Source organism: Octopus sinensis, linkage group LG15 (genome assembly GCF_006345805.1).
Source record: "Octopus sinensis linkage group LG15, ASM634580v1, whole genome shotgun sequence".
NCBI lineage: Eukaryota > Metazoa > Mollusca > Cephalopoda > Octopoda > Octopodidae > Octopus > Octopus sinensis.
In genome coordinates, this window is record NC_043011.1 from 14051404 (window position 1) to 14074043 (window position 22640).

General features: G+C 37.1%; 1 protein-coding gene across 1 annotated transcript in view; it reads right to left on the reverse strand.

Annotated features, from left to right (window-relative positions):
- Window positions 1–3691: 3691 nt before the first annotated feature.
- The window catches only part of LOC115219976 (vacuolar protein sorting-associated protein 37A), a 50735-nt gene continuing 31786 nt past the window's right edge, over window positions 3692–22640 (reverse strand). The window contains exons 5-11 of the mRNA XM_029790278.2: window positions 17639–17840; window positions 16031–16092; window positions 11755–11882; window positions 11278–11336; window positions 10195–10357; window positions 8523–8572; window positions 3692–4168 (exon numbers count right to left, since the gene is read on the reverse strand). Of these exons, the coding sequence (XP_029646138.1) occupies window positions 4091–4168; window positions 8523–8572; window positions 10195–10357; window positions 11278–11336; window positions 11755–11882; window positions 16031–16092; window positions 17639–17840 (742 nt within the window). The 3' untranslated portion in view covers window positions 3692–4090. The remainder of the gene's footprint in view (window positions 4169–8522; window positions 8573–10194; window positions 10358–11277; window positions 11337–11754; window positions 11883–16030; window positions 16093–17638; window positions 17841–22640) is intronic.

A 22640-nucleotide genomic window follows, 5' to 3' on the forward strand; every position in this document is an offset into this window, starting at 1 on the left:
GGATTTGGTAGACGGAAACTGAAAGAAGCCCGTCGTATATATGTATATATATGTGTGTGTGTATGTTTGTGTGTCTGTGTTTGTCCCCCTACCATTGCTTGACAACTGATGCTGGTTTGTTTATGTCCCCGTCACATAGCGGTTCGGCAAAAGAGACCGATAAAATAAGTACTAGGCTTACAAAGAATAAGTCCTGGGGTCGAGTTGCTCGATTAAAGGCGGTGCTCCAGCATGGCCGCAGTCAAATGACTGAAACAAGTAAAAGAGTAAAAGAATTCTATAGGTCTTTTATTGCCGAACCACTATGCTACAAGGACAGAAACACACCAACACTGGTTGTAAAGTGGTGGTGGGGGACAAACACGCACACATATGTACACACATGCATGCACACACACACACATGTATTTAATAGACATATCCTGAAATTTTCCTTTAGCTGTGCACCTCATGTAAAAAAGCTTTTAGTAGGTAGAGCCAGTTCTGCAAGAGTCACATGAATGCTTTCTGCCCTGTAAAATTAAAAAAACAAAAAAAGGATGTTAACAACAGCAAGATCTAGAGATTGTCATTCCAGCAGCACCACAGGTTGAAGTCTTGGAATTGTTGGAGGAGTTGCTTTAGCCTCAATGCCAAAAGCTGAGGAATCTTTTCTTCCAGCCATAGTTAAATGTTGACAGCAACAGCAAACCTCAGTCTCCACAACACTTACCAACTGTCTTGTAATAATGATGATGATGCTATGTTGGCTGTGGAGATAAGTTCCCAAATTGCCAAGGGAAATACAAACGGGGAAAAACAAAAAGAAGTCTCTAAAAAAGAGGGGTAAAAAAAAAGCCTACAGAAAACAAAACAAAAAAAAGAAATGGTTGAAGGGGAATAATCTACACCAGGCTTTGATTGGCTGTTTTAGAAACCATGTCGAGATAGACAAAGGGAGCCTGGTGCAGTTCTTTAGTATGCCAACTCCTGTCAAACCATCCATGCAATGTCAGCATGGAAAATAAATGGTAAATGATGATGATGATGCCTTTCTTCAGAGTAATGACAAACACAATGATGAGGTGGATGATGAACTGAGATTCACCATCATTCGAAGACCAAACTAACATCAATTCGACAGAATCACATATCTGTGGTGCAAGGGATTATAACGGTGATGTCAGAATGACATTGATACAGATGGATTGCGAATACAAAAGACATGAAAAGAATCATAATCATTATCATCATCATTGTTTAACGTCCGTTTTCCTTGCTAGCATGGGTTGGACGGTTCGACTGGGGTCTGGGAAGCCAGAAGGCTGCACCAGGCTCCAGTCTGATCTGGCAGTGTTTCTACAGCTGGATGCCCTTCCTAATGCCAACCACACCATGAGTGTAGTGGGTGCTTTTTACGTGCCAGGCTAGACTGGCAACGGCCACGATCGGTTGGTGCTTTTTACGTGCCACCGGCACAGAAGCCAGTCAAGGTGGCGCTGGTATTGGCCATGTTAGGATGGTGCTTTTTACGTGCCACTGGCACAGGGATCACAACTACAATTTCCATTGATTTTTGGTAAAAACAATACAAAGACAGTACAATAAAATGAAAAACGCATCCCCTGAAGACATCCCCATGTTAATGGCCCCTTTGAGTGCATGAGAGCAATATGAGCAATGGTGAGCTGGTAGCGAAACAGGGGTGCTCTAACCCAACCTAATCAATATATAGATAAGAACACAAAGTATTTTATGCTTTATTCTTGACTTTTAGGGCACCATTAGAGTGTGATCGTTACCAACATCGTCTTACTGGCACCTGTGCTGGTGGAATGTGTAAAAGGATTCGAGCGAGGTCGTTGCCAGTACCGCCTGACTGGTCCCCGTGCCAGTGGCACATAAAAAGCACCCATTACACTCTCAGAGTGGTTGGCTCTAGGAAGGGCATCCAGCTGTAGAAACTCTGCCAAATCAAGATTGGAGACTGGTGCAACCATCTGGTTCGCCAGCCCTCAGTCAAAATCGTCCAACCCATGCTAGCATGGAAAGTGGACGTTAAACGATGATGATGATACTTTCAATTTATTTGTATGCGGTTATTTGTTTTATAAATTTTTAAACTTATGACCACTTCAGTTGCATAATGCCTTTCACCATTCCCTTCATCTTTGTATACCTTTTTGTCCCACCCTAAATGCCTTTGTAACTCCACCGTCCCATTTAACATACATTGCATTTTATTGTATCTCTTCAAACTCTTGAAGCCAATAAAGAAAAGTAAACAGTTGTCATGATTATTCATTATTATTATTATTATTGTACTAGCTTTGGCAGTACATATACTAAAATTGGAATGGTACAGAGGAGATTGTTATTATTATTAGTTCAATTTCTGCCAAGGTCCACTTTGCCATTCACTTTTTGGGATTGATAAAATGAGTATCAGATGAAAACTGGAGTCGATGTAATCGATTTACCTTCTACCCTGAACTTCTTGGCCTTGTGCCAAAATTTGAAATCATCATTATTATTATGTCAGACACTTTCCTCTTTGGTCAAGTCCTCATCAACTTTTTCAAGTTTCACTTGAAAAGGAAGATGAGAGTAGAGAGGGAAGTGCTGTGTCTGGTAGCAAGTTTATTGAAAGGTGGGTGAATGTCGCAAGAATGGCCAGTATGAACGGACCAATTCAGAGGATACACCTATGAAAAAAAATTAAAAGGAAATATAAAAGGAGAAAGGGGCTCTCTACCCACCGTGGCTTTTATGGGTTTTTCCACGAGTAACCTTTTGAAGCGTCTCCCCCTATTGGGAGTTTTAATTGTTACTTACATGTTGTTATCCTGCTTTTGTACACGGACTTTTTTCAAACGGACAAAACCCTTTGTAACTTTCGTCCTGTGTTTTGTCCCTTTATGTTTTAATTGATTTTTGTTAGCCCTTGTGGCCAATAAACGAATTAATTATTATCAGTATCTTCATTAAAGATACTCAACCATCCTAATAGAGAAAAACATTGATGATGAAATGAACTAATATTTTTCGAAAAGTTTTCGTTGTAGCGTAGGGCAGTATGATGGCGAATGAAATTTTGTTTTCAGATGTAGTTTGCTTTAAATATCTAAAACGGCAACTTGCATCACCGGTCTGGAACCCCTATCTTGCCCAGGATATTAATCTTCTGGAAGGCGTTCAGCGACGTGCAACCAAAAGAATACCCTCCATCAGGCATTTGCCATATTCTGAACGCCTTACCTCCCTGGGCATGGACACATTGAAACTCCGACGTCTGGCAGCTGACTTGGCAGACACCCATAAAATTATTAACCATCTTACAAATAATAACTCTGAGCACCTTTTCAAACTCCACCTGTCTAACACCCGTGGACATGTTTACAAAGTCAGAAAACAGCACAGCTCCCATGACTTTCGGAAACATTTTTTCACGCTGAGAGTTGCTGAAGCATCAGTTGTTAGTTGTCGGAGCACTGCATCCTTCAAAACTTCCATGCTTCCTGAGATTCGCCAACACTACACCTGATTTTCTCTCCTCCATACACATGCAAGCATGTATCTGACTCATACACTGTTTGCTTTCCAGACGTTTGTACATTACTGCATATACTTTATACGCACTTTTTGACAAGTTGTGGTGCACCTGAGCACTGTATACAATAATTTCATTATTATTTTTAAAACAAAAGACAAGATACTGTTTGGAGTATTTATTTTATTCATTTTTACATATCATACTGATATCAATTGTGGAACTATGGAGATAAATTAGAAGGCCAGTAGAAAAATTAGTTCCGGAAAGTTTGGAAAAAAAACAAGAGAAAAAAAAGAGGTAGGAGAGAGGGTAGAAAGTAACCTCTTTATAATGAAACAAAATAATAATTTTCCAATAGTTTTTGTACAAGATGAGAAACAGATTTCTGTGAATTAAGTGTTGCGATGTCCTTTATGTAGTGGCTATACAAAGGTCACTGAGGGCAATATATTTACCCTATATATGGTACAATGCTATGAGTAACTGTGATATATTCTTTTTTTTAAAGATATTCATAGGAGTAATAATTTCACTTTCTTTGAAGAACACTTCACTAGATCACATGTGAGGATAGAATCCGCTTGCCAGTATGATTTGGTTCAGTTTTTCCTCTTTGGCTCTCCGACAGTGGCATAACTACAAAAAAAAAGAAAGAGAAAAGTAGAAAAAAACAAAAAAACAAAGAGTAAATATATTTCTTTACTGCCCACAAGGGGCTAAACATAGAGGGGACAAACAAGGACAGACAAAGGGATTAAGTCGATTACATCGACCCTAGTGCGAAACTGGTACTTAATTTATCGACCCCGAAAGGATGAAAGGTAAAGTCGACCATGGCGGAATTTGAACTCAGAACGCAACGACAGACGAAATACCGCTAAGCATTTCGCCCAGTGTGCTAATGTTTCTGCACATCTAGGGCACATCTAATTAAATTGTGTAATCTTACGTTCACCACCTCCACCACCAACATCATCATCATCAACAACACTATCATCCACATACATATTCTTTTATTTGTTTCAGTCATTTGACCCCAGGACTTATTCTTTGTAAGCCTAGTACTTATTCTATCAGTCTCTTTTGCTGAACTGCTAATTTACAGGGATGTAAACATACCAACATCAGTTGTCCAGCGATGGTGGGGCTTCTTTCAGTCTCTGCCTACCAAATCTACTCATGAGGCTTTGGTCAGCCCGAGGCTATAGTAGAAGACATTTGCCCAAGGTGCCATGCAGTGGGACTGAACCTGGAATCAAGTGGTTGGTAAGCAAGCTACTTACCACACAGCCACTCCTGTGCCTATATATATACACGTATACACATATGGAGAACCTTACTTCAAGGGCTTATATGCCCCAATATTAGACTATTTACCTTAGTCAATGCAGAGTGATCACTTTAGCTTATAAAATATTATTATTGTTTACTGATTTGTAAATTCAACACCACTTACCAAAAATCATCGCATATATATATATATTCATATTTTAAAATAGAAAACCACCCTTTAACAGGTAATTTTTTACATGCTAGAAATAGCAGCCAACATGGCCAAAACCACAATTTAATAGCAAATTTCGAAGTAAATGAAAAATAAAAACTTTTACTTTGTTATTTAATGGTTATACCATGGTTTCGAATTTCTTTAGCAAATAACATTATTTGCCATCCTTTAATAGGTAATTTAGCAAAACAATATTATCCACCAGGCAAATAATATTATTTGCTAAAGAAATTCAAAACCATGGTATAACCATTAAATAACAAGGTAATTTTCTATTTTAAAATATGAATATGTTGTCTATTGACTATGTATACATGCTGGGCCACTGGTGGTGATATTTATAACGAATATTTGCCACCCAATAGATGTATCTTATATATATATATATATATATATATATATATATATTTGTAAATAGTAAGGGATTACTCCAAATGTTTACCAGTTTGCTCTCTGGTATTTAAAATAAGTTATTCATCAATTAATATATAAATCTAATATTCTCATAAGATAAGAATTTAGAGATATATTCTGTTGGATAATTTTGAATATATTACCGTAACCATATAGGAATTCAGGAGTATATAATGTCAACAATAATAAAAATAATAAGGATTATTACAAAGTAGCATAGTATTACCTTTAATCCTTTTTGTATATATACAGCTTTACATAGACCTACACGTTTTAACTGCAACCCTTCTATAATACTGGTGCAGTTTCTTCAGAGTCTTCACTTTTATTCATTTATACTGAGAAAATATGAATTTCCTCATGTGTAAGCATCTCGAAGCTTGTTCTTGTTTAGAATCTATTATATTACCCTTAGATGTAAAAATTTGGTAAAATTCTTCTAACCATAAATCACATATTTTAGTTCCAGGTCTCTATGGTTTTGAGTTCATTTAGAGTTAAAAATTAAAGATTCCAAACAAGTCTTAGTAAACTGATCTGGTTCTATTAAAGACAGAAACAAAGACTATACGATCAACTGTGAACTAATTTGTACTGCAAAACCATACAAACCATGAACTAATAGATGTGACCTATGTTTAGAAGAATTTTACCAAATTTTTACATCTAAGGGTAATGTAATACATTCTAGAAAGGAACAAACTTTGAGATGCTTGCACATGAGGAAATTCACATTTGCCTAGTATAAACGAATAATAAACATTTAAACAGAATGTTTTGAAATGACGAACTATAAGTGATTATCCATTCAAAACTTGAATTGGAGATGGTTCATGTCTAACTTAACAAACAACTCTACATCATACAGAGTAGATAAACGAAAAACTTTAAACAGTTAAATTGAAAGATATTAAGTGAAGATCTCTAAAGAAACTGCACTGTTATTATAGTAGGGTTGCAATTGCAATATTAACTAATCAGGGCAGTTAAAACATGTGTAGGTCTATGTAAAGCTGTATATATAAAAAGAATTAAAGGTAATGCTATGCTACTTTGTAATAATCCTTATTATCATGCTAGGGGTGTAACCAGTCCACTTATGCGCGCCTTTTCTTCATTGGACACTAAACTCAGCTTGCAAAGACCAGTTGAGGCAAGTGAAATCGAAGTCGAAATCAAACTCGGTGACTGGCATCTGTTGCTAGTGGAGCGCTAACAGTACCATATGAGTGAGATTGTTGCCAGAGCAACAAGCTGGCCTCCGTGCCGATGGCACGTTAAGCACACCATTCGAGCATGATCGTTACCACGTCGCCTTACCAGCACTTGTGCTGGTGGCATGTGAAATATTTGAGCGAGGTCGTCACCAGTGCCGCTGGACTGGCTCCTGTGCAGGTGGCATGTAAAAACCACCATGGCTGTTGCCAGTACCACGATACTGGCCCTCGTACCAGTGACATGTAAAAGCACCCACTACACCCTCGGAGTGGTTGGCATTAGGAAGGGCATCCAGCTGTAGAAACTCTGCCAGATCAGATTGGAGTCTGGTTCTCCAGCCCTCAGTCAAATCGTCCAACCCATGCTAGCATGGAAAGTGGACATTAAATGATGATGATGATGATCATCATCATCGTCATTATTATTATCGATACACACATACATATATATTTGTTAGGTACCCATCTCTCCACTCTGAAAACAGGGGCCAAATCTACCTAATGTTTATATGCTTCCGCTACTGGTTGCATATCCTTGACTTTTTGCAAACTATATCTGCCAACATTATGAAGTAATTTCAAGCCCCTAGAAACACATAATAGGCTCATAATACCATACCCTCTCCCCTTAATTTTCTGTGTCTTTGTATTCAGTGTAAGTTTGCTCTGTTAATATGTAAATATCTGTATATTTAAACATTAATATGCAATTTCTGAATATTTTCAGTCTTGTTTTCTCTGTATTTACATGTATATATGTGTGTGTATATTTTGTATATCTAACCTAAGCGGTTTCATTTGTTTATTAGCATCATTATCTCTATCTGTCTGTCTCTCTGTCTCTCTCTCTCTCTCTACATACACACATGTACAGATATAGTTTTTATTGTTGGCTTTGTGATAGTCACTTAGCCTAAAGTATTATTAATTCTAATTAAGCACACATAAGCATCCTTCTGTACGTTAGTGTTATCAAAAAGATTATCAGGCACTGTCTCATACAAAGAAATGTTACATTAACAATGCATGTCAAGATAATCTCGTAAATAAAGAAATGATGAGAAATGAGTAGGAGGAGAAGACGGATTAACTCAATGATGATGATGAAGAAGTGAAATACAAGGAAGAAGTACTTTAATTTTTAACGACTGCAATAATAGCCACACATAATTTCATTCTATTAATCCTTTCATTTGTATATTGTTGTAGAAATACACTGCTTTTGTTACAATTAATTTTGAAAATAATAAAGAACTTTTGTCCTTATTAAAGCTGATGTTTGGAGCATTAATATAAAATTTTGATGGAAGGTTTTAATTTGGATTGCTTTAACCCTTTAGCATTACAAACAATAACTCTGAGCACCTTTTCAAACTCCACCCGTCTAACACCCGTGGACATGTTTACAAAGTCAGAAAACAGCACAGCTCCCATGACTTCCGGAAACATTTTCTCACGCTAAAAGTTGCTGAAGCATGGAACAGACTGCCAGCATCAGTTGTTAGTTGTCGGAGGACTGCATCCTTCAAAACTTCCATGCTTCCTGAGATTCGCCAACATTACACCTGATTTTCTCCCCTCCATACACACACAAGCATGTATCTGACTCATACACTGTTCACTTTCCAGACATTTGTACATTACTGCATATATTTTATACGCACTTTTTGACAAGTTGTGGTGCACCTGAGCACTGTATACAATAATTTCATTATTATTATTATTATAAACAACATAGACAAATACTATGAAAAAGAAGAATGACTGGTATTAAGAGTTGGTATTAAATAAAATTAAAAAGTGGAAAAAAAGACTGGAAAAAAGATTTCAAAAAACACAAGATTTTACTCACAGTTCTTTCTTCTGTAAAGCATTGTTTGAATTCTTCAATATCAATTTTTCCTGTAATGAATATTATAAACAATTGTAATTACTTCTGAGAAAACAATTTCCTACTTAAGTTTATAAATTTATATTTAAAAGTAGCTAAATTTCAAGTAAATTATTTTTCTTTAAGTAGAAAGTATTTAAATCGATTTTTATAGATCTCAATCGTTTTGTAAACGTTGGTTGAATGGGCAGGTTTGGGGTTTAGGGGGACTGATAGTCATTCAAACCATGACTGTCCCTGTTTTTGTAGGAATATGGAAGGATGAAGATAGGACCCTGTAGTAAAAAAATAATTGCTTCATAATAACATAATTTCAGATTGAATTTCACTGCAGTACCTTCTTCAGGTCAAGTGAAATTTGGTCATCAGAATCTGTGTGGAAGCCTGTCAAAGAAACCATTCCTGTTCTTGAGTGACAGACTTAAATCATTGCCACCACTTGGCTTCTGAGTGCCTTTAATGGAGTATGGAGTACACTCTGTTGCAAGTTTTCAAGTGGAGGCCTAGTGGTTAGAACAGCGGACTCTTGGTTGAGGGATCATGGGTTCGAATCTCAGACTGGGCGGTGTGTGTGTTTATGAGCAAAAACACCTAAGCTCCACGCAGCTCCGGCAGAAGGTAACGGCGAAACTTCTGCTGACTCTTTCACCACAACTTTCTCTCACTCTTTCCTCCTGCATCTTGCAGCTCACCTGCAACGGACCGGCGTCCCGTCCAGGTGGGGAACCTATACACCAAGAAACCCTTATGAGCCAGGCATGGCTTGAGAAGGAACAAACATCAACAAGTTTTCAAACCAAGTCTTTAGTCCAAGGACAACTTCCTTCACTCACCAACTATGGAGTTTTAAAAACGTTACATAAATGGTGTTATTTATTTCTAACCTTCTGTGAAAACATGTCCAGCCATTACCTTAGTTGGAAACAGAAAGGTCATCTGACCATAGAAAATCTGTCTCAATGAATTCTGTTTTGAATATGCAAGCAGAGTTATGTATCTTGTCCAAGAGTACAACACCCTTGGCACATGATAAAGTCTATGAGAGAAAGTGTCTATTTCAACAGACATTATTTCCTAACCTTTGGAAAAGATCAATTGAATAATCAATGATTTTGCATTCAATATACAACTACCATTTTACCCTTCGAAGAATAATACTGTTGCTTGAATGCCACACAAAGCCTGTCGGATATTTTCGGTTTGAATGGCAGTTTTTAACATAATTTCTAGGTAACTAAAAAATTTTAAACTTCGTATACTGATAGAATGTGTTTATAAAACATCTTTTTCTCTTGGCTTTATTGAGAAAATTCTATAGTTTGTAAGATATTTGTTGTTTTTTTTCTTCAATTTCTGCAATTTCAACCAATCACTGACGTCTGTTGAGGTAAAAAAACATTCTGTGCCGTATGAATATGCCCCCCGTTTAAGAAACAGATTTGGTTTATTTATATTTGTGAAGAAAAAAAAGATACCCTTCCCCCCACCCCTAACCCTAACCCTAAAACAGATTGAAATGCAATAGATTGATACTAGGGTCATAATTATGGGTGACAATTTCATATGACACCGCTAGAAAAAACTGCCATTCAAACCGAAAAGATCCAGCCTGTCTAGTGAAAACCCATCTTACCATTAAGAAAATCTTCAGCAATCTTTTCTGACTTTTCATCTGCTTCCATTACGGCTACCTTTATGTTACTTTGAATACTGGTGGGGTGAAACTGGTCAGACAGACACATATGGTGCTCACTTTCTTCTTCAAATTCGTTCTGTAACATCTCCAACTCATCCAGCTGGAAGGAAATAGTGGATAATTAGTTTATATTATTTTCCCATATTTCTTTGATATGTGACTAAGATGTAACTTGAAACATCATATTAGAACTGACTGTACTCCATGCATACAAAACTAAAATCAAATTCAATTATAATTTGTATCACATACTGAGTCCCCCGTTAATTATACATGTCCCACTATCTACAAACAGCTACATATATTACCTTCACAAAATTACTCCTTTCTTTGAAAAACACAGAAGACATATACATCAGTATAAATTCACTGCCTTTCTTAGCCCAATTTCTGTGCTGCGTCTTACTGGCACCTGTGCCAGTGGCACGTATAAAAGGATTCGAGCGAGGTCGTTGCCAGTACTGCCTGACTGGCCTCCGTGCCGGTGGCACATAAAAAGCACCCACTACACTCTCAGAGTGGTTGGCGTTAGGAAGGGCATCCAGCTGTAGAAACCCCACCAAATCTAGATTGGAGCCTGGTGCAGCCATCTGGTTTGCCAGCCCTCAGTCAAAATCGTCCAACCCATGCTAGCATGGAAAGCAGATGTTAAACGATGATGATGATGTTCAACAAGATGTAAACACCTTAACTTTACAAACGATACTTTCTTTAATATTAAGATATTGTCTGTAAGTTGCTTACATCTATTTATTAGATACAGTGCAGGCTAAACTCTACATATTCTGTAGTACAATACAGTAATGAAACAAAATGTACAAGTAATTTATTAATTTATTGATAGTTTAATAAACTGGTATTATATTTATACATCATAGTGTATACATATACACCTAGTAGGATTAAACATTTGAAATCAAGAAAAAGCATTAGAAACAACAGCCATGTTTTAGCATTGTCAATAATTCTGGTGAACTAATATTTATTTTAGTAACTACAAAATGTTGATTATTTTCTTACCTTCTTTAGCAAGGACTTTTTAAGTTGTTCTGTCACTGGTTTTTTCTTCAAATTTTTTTCTATAAAACGTATATTTAAAAAAAAAATGATAAAAATTTAAAATATAATAGAATTCAATAATATATTCTCTGATGCAAACATTGGTAAAGTTAAATTGCATAGGCATTAGAACTTTCCCTTGAATGGCTCATATGATTAGAATGCTGACAAAATTGAGACGATGTACCCAATACATCCAAAAATTTCTACTAACCATGTAATAAGACTAAACGTGATAATAATTTGAGGGACACAACACTTTGAAGTCTTCCTTTCATAAATGAAGTCCCAATTAATTTAGTAACTGAAACTCTAAGTTAAATCACATATATTAATATTCTTAACTTTAATTCTATCTACACGCGTAACAAATAAAATTCCCAAACAATGGAAATGAAAAATTGCTGTCGTGATTGACAGCTGTTGATTTTAACTAACCTGCAAGGCTAATACATTCATCAGACATTTGTTGGCGTTCTTTCTCAATTTTGATCACTTCAGGTAGATTCTGAAGCATTTCAAACAGTTTGCCCTCATCATTCATCAGTTCGTTTAACTCTGTTATACTGAAATAGAAACATCGTTTCATCATTATTAATATTAACGATTTTGCAAAACGTAATGTTTATAAAAACATTCAGGAAAATAGCAACAGAATTAAGTTTAACATTATTGAAAACGTATTATTTATAACATCCCTAATATAGCACGTAGGAGTGGGTGTGTGGTAAGTGGCTTGCTTACAAACCATATGGTTCTGGGTTCAGTCCCACTGCGTGGCACCTTGGGCAAGTGTCTTCTACTATAGCCTTGGGCCGACCAAAGCCTTGTGAGTGTATTTGGTAGACAGAAACTGAAAGAAGCCCGTCGTATATATCTGTATGTATGTATGTATATGTTTGTGTGTCCGTGATTTTCCTCCCAACATCGCTTGGCAACTGATGCTGGTGTGTTTACGTCCCTGTAACTTAGCAGCTCGGCAAAAGAGACCGATAGAACAAGTACTGGGCTTACAAAGAATAAGTCCCGGGGTCGATTTGCTCGACTGAAGGCGGTGCTCCAGCATGGCCACAGTCAAATCACTGAAACAAGTAAAAGAGTAAGAGTATAGCAGTTTATATTTTTACTGGAGCTAATTTATATACAGGGCTTATAAACATTATCAGATTATCTTGAACAAATCAAATGATGATCTGGAAAAAAACAAGACTTATCTTGATTAACTGTATGCAGAAGTATTTCTTATCTTTTAAAAGCAAATGACTTTTTTTAAGCAGTTTTTGCTGGAAAATATTTATTTCAATGGAACAGCATTGCTTAGGGAATAGGCATCACAAATTCTCATACTTCTTATTCCCAACTTAGAAAATACTATAAAATGGGTTAGGCAATAAATTCCCTTGTCTGTATCTCATACAAGAAATCAGTGAAACCCCTTCAGTTACCATACTGTCACATACTTACGTTTATACATACATACATATCTTTTTTTTTGTTTTATCTTTTACATGTTTCAGTCACTTGATTGCAGCCATGCTTTTAGTCGAATGCATCAGCACCCAGTACTTATTCTATCAGTCTCTTTTGCTGAACTGCTGTGTTTACAGGGATGTAAACACACCAGCACAAGTTGTCAAGCAGTGGTGGAGGGGACAAACAGACACACACATATGCACAAATATATTCTTTTTTTTTCTTTTTACTTGTTTCAGTCATTTGACTGTGGCCATGTTGGAGCACAGCATTTAGTCGAACAAATCGACCCCTAGGACTTATTCTTTGTAAGCCTAGTACTGATTCTATCAGTTACTTTTGCTGAACCGCTAAGTTATGGGGATGTAAACACACCAACATCAGTTGTCAAGCGATGGTGGGGGACAAACACAGACACAAAAGTACATACATATATATACAATGGGCTTTTTTCAGTTTCCGTCTACCAAATCCACTCACAAGGCTTTGATTGGCCCAAGGCTAGAGTAGAAGATGCATGCCCAAGGTACTACAGAGTGGGACTGAAGCTGGAACCATGTGGTTGGGAAGCAAGCTTCTTTTAGTTTCCATCTACCAAATCTTCTCACAAAGCTCAGGTCAGCCCAAGGCTCCACACAGTGGGACTGAACCTGGAACCATGTGGTTGGGAAGCAAGCTTCTTACTACACAGCCACATCTGCACATGTTTACATTTTAAGTTGCATTTTGGGGGAAATTTTTTGAATGCTTCTGCAGTTATTTTGTTATAAATTACACATGACAATATATAGTTTAATGAGTTGGTGGTGGTGGTTATTAAAGTAAGCTAATTTAACTTTGATCTTCAGAAAATACTTAGATTTCTTTTCCATTTTTTTCTGCAATTTGGGAATGTAGTTTTTATCTCACTGGTACATCATCATCATCATCGTTTAGTGTCTGCTTTCCATGCTAGCATGGGTCGGACGGTTCAACTGGGGTCTGGGAAGCCAGGAGGCTGCACCAGGCCCAGTCTGATCTGGCAGTGTTTCTACGGCTGGATGCTCTTCCTAACACCAACCACTCCATGAGTGTAGTGGGTGCTTTTTACGTGCCACCGACACAGGTGCCAGACGAGGCTGGCAAACGGCCACGATCGGATGGTGATTTTTACGTGCCACCAGCACGGAGGCCAGGCGAGGCAGGCAACAGCCACGTTCGGATGATTTTGATAAAAGGTAAGTGACAAAAGGCTGTTTTCCCTGCTGGTATAGAAGCTGAGTTTGTAGAACAAAAGCTGATATTTGTCAAGTTTTATTGAAGGTGATGATAATAATACAGTATGAAGGTATCTTGGTATGAGCTGTTTAGAATATACAGACTGCAGTTGGGACATTATCACATCAAATCTTGAGTTGTTTATTTTAATACTAGCAGTATCGCCCGGCGTTGCTCAGGTTTGTAAGGGAAATAACTATATAAGCATTTTTAGAGAGTTACTTCCCTTATATAAACCGAGCAAAAAATGCATTAAAAATGCGAAAAAATTATGGTAAATTTTTTTTATCATCGTAGACTCATCGTAGGCACGCACTAATACCCAGAAGGGCTCGATATGAATCATGACTATAAGATACCTGCTTTTGGTTAAACTGCACTGCAAAATGTGGGAGTAGTTAGGAATCTAAATCAGAGGAGACAGACACCACACAACTTCAGTTTTATATATAAAGAAGATTATATCGAGATACACACTGCAGGCTTAAAACTCACAACCATAACATCAGCAGCAGCTACCACAGCCACTGCCACCATCACAACAACGGCAGAGTGTGTTTAAACAGTAGTGAATATAGGTTAAACACATGATATGCATGTATGCTGATGGCAAATTAATAGTTTTCATTTTACTTACTTGCTATTCTAATCTAGTTTTATGGTCTCCTGATTTCTGTCGATGGGAGATGATTTATATGATATACTCCTTTACTTGTTTCAGTCATTTAACTGCGGCCATGCTGGAGCACTGCCTTTAGTCGAGCAAATCGACCCCAGGACTTATTCTTTGTAGGCCCAGTACTTATTCTATCGGTCTCTTTTTGCAGAACCGCTAAGTGACGGGGACATAAACATTCCAGCATCGGTTGTCAAGCAATGTTGGGGGGACAAACACAGGCACACAAACATATACACACACATGCATATATATATATATACATATATACGACAGGCTTCTTTCAGTTTCTGTCTACCAGATCCTCTCACAAGGCTTTGGTCGGCCCGAGGCTATAGTGGAAGACACTTGCCCAAGGTGCCACGCAGTGGGACTGAACCCAGAGCCATGTTGTTGGTAAACAAGCTACTTACCACACAGCCACTCCTTTTTTTTTTTTTTTTACTTGTTTCAGTCATTTGACTGCGGCCATGCTGGAGCACCGCCTTTAGTCGATCAAATCGACCCCGGGACTTATTCTTTGTAAGCCCAGTACTTATTCTATCGGTCTCTTTTGCCAAACCGCTAAGTGACGGGAACGTAAACACACCAGCATCGGTTGGTAAACAAGCTACTTACCACACAGCCACTCTCCTGTGCCTGAAAACTTTTTATATGAAAATTTTTTAAATATATTTATTTAATTCTCTATTGTACCTAAGTCTGTCCCATCTTATGGGATAAACCTTGAGATTCAGGGAGCTTTATGTCATAACATGTTCCTTGCAAGGCAGTGACATAAATGTTAAAAAAAAAGATATATTCAAAGGGGATTTGGTGAATACATTTAAACTAGTTGACTAAATATTCTTCTATTTTTTTAATTGTTTCAGTCATTTGACTGCAGCCATGCAACCCTTCAGGCCCCTTATATATATATATTTATGCGAGTGTGTCATTGTGTATGCGTTTGCCCCCCCCCCAACCACTTGACAACCAGTACTGGTATGTTTATGTCCCCTGTGACTTAGCAGTTTGGCAAAAGAAACCGACAGAGTAAGTACCAGGCTTTACAAAAAATAGTAAGTACTGGGGTTGATTCGTTCAACTAAAATTCTTCAAGGTGGTGCCCCAGTATAATGACTGAAGCAAGTAAAAGATAAAAGATAAAAACTACTTGACCACTGGAAAATAAGCGACAATTCTTTATCCTATGGTGCTGTTTGTGTTATGATGGCCAAAATACATTTCTAAAGCATGCAAAATTATCTCTACGGTGGGGGAAAAAAAGAATAAAGACAACCATCATATGTGTTCAACAAGTATTACCTCTTGGTTTTCAATGAAGGAAATGAAGTAGGTAATTCTGGCATTTTGTATCCACTGAAATACTAAAAAACAAAAAAAGAAATTATATTATAGAACAATAAAATATTGATATGATAAAAAGGATATGCAATATAATGTTTAAGATTGAAGTAAATGAAATCACAATCTCTGATGTATTAGAATTGAAAATAAGCATTTTAAATTACAAAAAAAAAAGTTAATGGCCCAGTGGTTAGGGCAGAGGACTGTGGAGGCGCAGTCGCTCAGTGGTTAGGGCAGAAGACTCGCACTTGTAGGATCGCGGTTTCAATTCCCAGACTGGGCGTTGTGAGTGTTTATAGACCGAAAACACCTAAAAAGCTCCATGAGGCTCCGACAGGGGTTGGTAGCGATCCCTGCTGTATTCTTTCGCCACAACTTTCTCTCATTCTTTCTTCTGTTGGCCTGCTCGCTTAGCCAGCGGGGTGGCGTCATTTGAAGGCTAAAACAATGTGAAGCACATTGTGACCAGCGATGTGTAGCAACATCTGATAGCCTGGTCGGTCATGTGATCACTTGATATATATATATATGACATATCTATAATATATGCACATATATACATTATAAAAATGGCGGTGCATCAGCATGGCCGCAGCTCTGAGCTGAAACTTTTTTAAAAATTAAAAAAGTTGGAAGATGTAATTCCAAAAACAATCAAGTTTGTATTACATTTTCGTATGGAAACTTGCAATACATTCTATGACAAGAGAATGGGGAGCTGATCAAAAAGGAAGAGTGTCAGAAAAAATGTCAGGTATTTAAGTATTTAGCTTTGCTCTACATCCTAAAATATGGCCCAGGTTTACATTGCTGTTCATGTATGTACCAGTAACACCAAAACTGATTCAATTAAAAATCTTCTCTAATGTAAATAAACACAAAAAGAGGCATAAATCAAAGTCTATTTCACTTATTTTCTAATCCATCTAAGCCAAGTGTCAGTCATTACAAAAATTTTCCTTTGATAATTCATGCAAATAGTTAACATTTTAAAACTCATTCAGATTCTTCCAGTATTGAAAAACAAAAAAAGTATATAGAAAATTTTTAAAAAATAGCCACTCAAATTAGGTTTCAATTACTAGAGCGTGTTATGGGAACTAATATGAAATGTAATGACATAAATTTTTTGTCCATTTAAAACAAGCGTTTTTAAAAAATTATATATCTATCTATCTATCTCCCTCCCTGCATGCATGTATATATATATATAAAATCAGAAAAAAACCACCTTTTATCAATTCAAAATGAATAATTAAATTACACCATCTAGAAAATTACATATAATAGAAAAGTTAAAATTAAAATAACAATAAAACGTAAAGATTAAGTAAATTTTTTATATATATATATTATATTGTGTGAAATTTGATTTAGTATTTCTAAATTGAATTTTTTTTCCTTTTAAGTTTGGATTTTATTCCCTCAAATAATAATTATATATATATATATAAACACACACACACACCAATGTAAGTGCTACTTAAAACTTTGTGAATAGATGTTGTTTCACCAACAGGTACAACCAAAAAATAATTATTTTCTCTGAATAAAAAGAAATGTTACCTCTGGATTATGAGGAGGTTCCTGAAGGGGAAAATTTTCCAAGGTTGATTGGTTTCCATTTGCAGTTAACACCGATGTCTTTGTGCAAGGGTTAACTGGAGTATTCGCTGGTCGAAAGTGTGGATACATATTGCTTATATTTGCAACTGGACTTTGTGAAGGAAGTTGGCCCACGTAGTAAGGAGCAGGAGTATTAATATTGCTATAAGAAGACAGAATACGTTAGATAAATTAACGAGCAGTAAGACTAATATATAGGACAATACTGAAATAAACTAATACACACAAACATATGTATATGTATATCTATGTTTACATATATATATATATATATATATATATAATATATATATATATATATATATATACTTTATTTAAAGCAGCAGAAAATTCAACAAAATTTTGCTAGCAAAAACTGTCCGATGAACGCCAACGCGAAACTCAGAGTAATAGGTTTTGTTGAATTTTCTGCTGCTTTAAGTAAAACATATTACTCTACCACTGGTATTTGAGTACTCTTTTTTCCACCTTGTTTCACATTTATGTGTTTACTCCGGTATATATATATATATATATATAGAATGATTTTCGTCATTTTTTTCCTTTTGCCTGCGTGGTTTGTTTTCAAGTGCTTTGGTTTTTCTGGGAACTCCCTTTAAAGTAGAAGGAATAGCTAAGATTTTTTGACTGCTATTTCTAAACTTCGGTATGTGGTGAAGCAAATCGTTGCTGAACCCTAATTATATAGTATTACTTAAATTTACCATGAAATGGTCCTTTTCATGCCAAATTCTACTTGGTGAAATTACTGATTACTTCTTAATTAATTAGTTTCACCCTTTGTTATTATTTATATATATATATATATATATATATATATATATATATATATATATATATATATATATATATATATATATATATATATATATATATATATGATGGCTGTTGACTTGGCTGTCAACTTGTTAACTGAGTATGACTGTTCTTAACACCAACACTGACAGAGTACATATACATGGGTACTAAGCTAGTTAAAGCTAACAGCACACAACCATATAAGTGATAAAGAGTTAAATATTTACAGTTTAGAAAATTACTACAAGACAGAGATAGTCTATATGTTATGTGACTGGAAATGACGTTTTAATCCAACGAGAGTTTTACAAATTTTTCCATACAGATGACATGAAGATGATTGTATTAGTAGTGAAGACAGTTGAAAATTGATACGGTCACATTTCATGTACCTAGTCAAACGAGATTTACTTCTGCAGATCTTATTACAATCAGAGCAAGATAGTTCAACTGATTGTAACTGTGAATAGTGAGTAGGGGGGGGGGGTTAAATATGTACTGTCACTAATGACAAACTAGCCCAGCTTGGAAGAGACAGATATGATAGCATGTATCACAAGTAAGAAAAGATGGACCATTGGCCATACAAACGAAGTAGTACCTTCTTGAATTTCACTCCTCTATTTTGGCCACCCATTGCATCATTCTCCTTCTTTCTTGAACTACTTATTGAATTTTTGAAATGCATTTCTGGTTTCCCTTTGCTTCTTCAGACCCAAGTGGCCATTTAAACCTGACAAGTCACCGATACAGCTAAGTGCTTTATAGGTGTGAAACCAATGGTCACTCTCTGTCCAGCCATAACAAACAACATTCTAAATACACACACACACATATCTCATCACTGTTATTTAATGCCGGCTTTCCATGCTGGCATAGGTTGGACAGTTTGACTGAGAATTGGCAAGCCGAGAGGCTGCACCAAGCTTCAATCTGATTTGGCAAGGTTTCTACAGCTGGATGCCCTTCATAATGCCAACCACCCAGGGAGTGTGGTGGGTGCTTTTTATGTGCGGCCAGCATAGGAACCAGTCAAGTGGCACTGGCATCAGCCACCCGCAAATGGTGCTTTTTATATACCTATTTCTTTATTACCCACAAGGGGCTAAACACAGAGGGGACAAACAAGGACAAACATAGGTATTAAGTCGATTACATCGACCTCAGTGCGTAACTGGTACTTAATTTATCGACCCCGAAAGGATGAAAGGCAAAGTCGACCTCGGCGGAATTTGAACTCACAACATAACGGCAGACGAAATACCGCTAAGCATTTCACCCAGCATGCTAACGTTTCTGCCAGCTCACCGCCTTGCTTTTTATATACCATCCAAATTGAGGAAGTGGAGCAGGTAAAATTCAGGTTACATATGCTTCCTAGCTAGCAGGTCCTCTGATGCAATAATTACCTAATGAGAGATACTCAGCTAGCTATGAATCAGGCCAAAGACACCTTAATTATATGAAGGTTACATTCTTGTTAAGGAATGCTAAGTTAACTAGCCAAAGATTTAATTTTCAAATATGCCCGCAGCCATTGGTGTCTGATGAGTTGTCCATAAGGTTACACGCTTTATGGATGTGAAACCATTGGTCACTCGATGACCATATTATTAGCCTCCTGTAAATGCATTACTGCTCTAACTTTTAGAGTGCTTCATTTTTAGATATATGATTCACTGACAATGTCATCATCATCGTTTAACGTCCGTTTTCCATGCTAGCACAGGTTGGACGGTTCGACCGGGGTCTGGGAATCCAGGAGGCTGCACCAGGCTACAGTCTGATCTGGCAGTGTTTCTACAGCTGGATGCCCTTCCTAACGCCAACCACTCCGTGAGTGAAGTGGGTGATTTTTATGTGCCAGGGGAGGCTGGCAGCGGCCACGATCGGTTGGTGCTTTTTACGAGCCACCGGCACAGAAGCCAGTCATGGTGGTACTGGCATCGGCCACGTTCGGGGCGTATATATATATATTAAAAGTTAGAGCAATAATGTATTGACCGGAGGTTAATACAGTATAGTAAGGTCAGTTGGTCACCATCTGTGAGAAAAACAGCATCACTCAGCCAGAAGGAAATGACATGCTGTACTGCTTGGCATTCGCTCCGGGGCAATCAGAGGACACGCACCGAGAATGATAAAAATCAATCATCCAGTCAACATCAGGGTGTTTGGAGTGATCACTAATGATGGTGACATTATGGCTCCATTCATCTTCCGACACGGACTCAGACTCAACATGAAGGCCTACATCAAGTGCCTGGAGAAGGTAGTGCTGCCCTGGGTCAAAGGGTAGCTGCTGGAAGACCCTATGTCTGGCAACAGGACTCTGTACCAAGTCACACAAGCAGGAGAACCCAGTCATGGCTGTCAGACAATTTCTGTGACCACATCACCCCTAAGATCTGGCCACCTAACTCCCCAGACTGCAACCCCCTTTGATTATTATGTGTGGGGTGCAGTTGAGTGAGAGACCAATAAAACTCCTTGTAACACCAAAGGTGAACTGAAGGCAAGGATTATGGCAGCATTCACCAACTTAAACAAGGAAACTGTCGAGAAGAGTTTGCAGGAGACTCCAAAGTCATCTGGAGGCCATGGTTGAAGCCAATGGCGATTTTATTGAACAAATTTACTCTTTAGTATTTCAAGATATTTTATGTAATTTTGGTAAATATATCTGTTAAAATGAGATGTCAGTGTTATTTTTATTTTTGCGTAATTTTGACGACAGTTTATTCACTGCACCCTGTATGTATGTATGTGTCGTCGCCAGTGCCGCTGGACTGGCTCCTATGCAGGTGGCACGTAAAAAGCACCATTTGGGCGTGGCTGTTGCCAGTACCACCAAACTGGCCCTCATGCTGGTGGCACGTAAAAGCACCCACTACACTCTCGGAGTGGTTGGCGTTAGGAAGGGCATCCAGCTGTAGAAACTCTGCCAGATCAGATTGGGAGTCTGGTTCGCCAGACATCAGTCAAATCGTCCAACCCATGCTAGCATGGAAGGCGGACGTTAAATGATGATGATGATGATGATGATATACACACACACAACACAAACATAGTTATGGTATATTTCTTTAGGAACGAAGCAGAGTACGGTATAAAGCTTGTCCACCCTCAGAATCACCCAATACTATCCAGTAGCATTATTATATATTTTCAAGTTTATGTTTGGGCACTCATCGTGTGTGAATACAACATTGAAGAAATTGGGGTCAACAACGAGTACAGTTGGACAGCTATTTTTTAATCGCTATAAATGTTTCCAAGCAGGTATTTGATTATGCATCTGTTTGTTTGCATAATGAAATCTAGTTGTGTTTCCTCAGGTGATATTCTAGTGTTGTCTCCATTTGCTTGAAATCTTCGACTCCAAGGAGATCCCCTCCATCCATCTTAGTTTCAATTTAGTAGCAGCTGGTAGATGCATGTTGCTTGCTGCCAGAATGCGTATGGCGGCAAGCAACATGTGTCTACTGGCTGCTACTAAATTGAAGCTAAGATGGATGGAGGGGATCTCCTTGAAGTCATAGATTTTAAATTAACGGAGACAATGCTAGAATATCACCTGAGGAAACACAACTAGATCTCATTATGCAAACAAACGGTTGAAGACCTATGATAAAATTGGAAACATATATAACATAGACACTTACACATACCATGAACTATTATATTGGGAAATAACAAAAAAATATAAGGTTGTACCTTATGCAACACTAAGAAAGATAAATCTTGAAGCTAGAAATATTATGTATGATTTTAATTTAGAAGATAAAACTGAACCATTCACTCCAATAAGACTATGTATAACGATTAAGGACCATAAGGAGAACTTCCCTAACAAAACACAGGTCAGACTAATCTGTCCAAATAAATCGGACTTAGGTAAATTAAGTAAAATAATTTTAGACAAATATATACCTATAATTAGAAGTAAAATTAAACTTAATTTATGGAAAAACACACAAGGGGCATTAGAATGGTTTTCCAGTATTAAGGTTGATAATGGTAGAAACCATAAACTAATCCAAATTGATATTCAAAATTATTATGCATCGATTAACCCAGTAGTACTTAATAAAGCTTTAATTTTTGCAAGAAAACACACCAATCTTAGTATGAGGGAAATTAA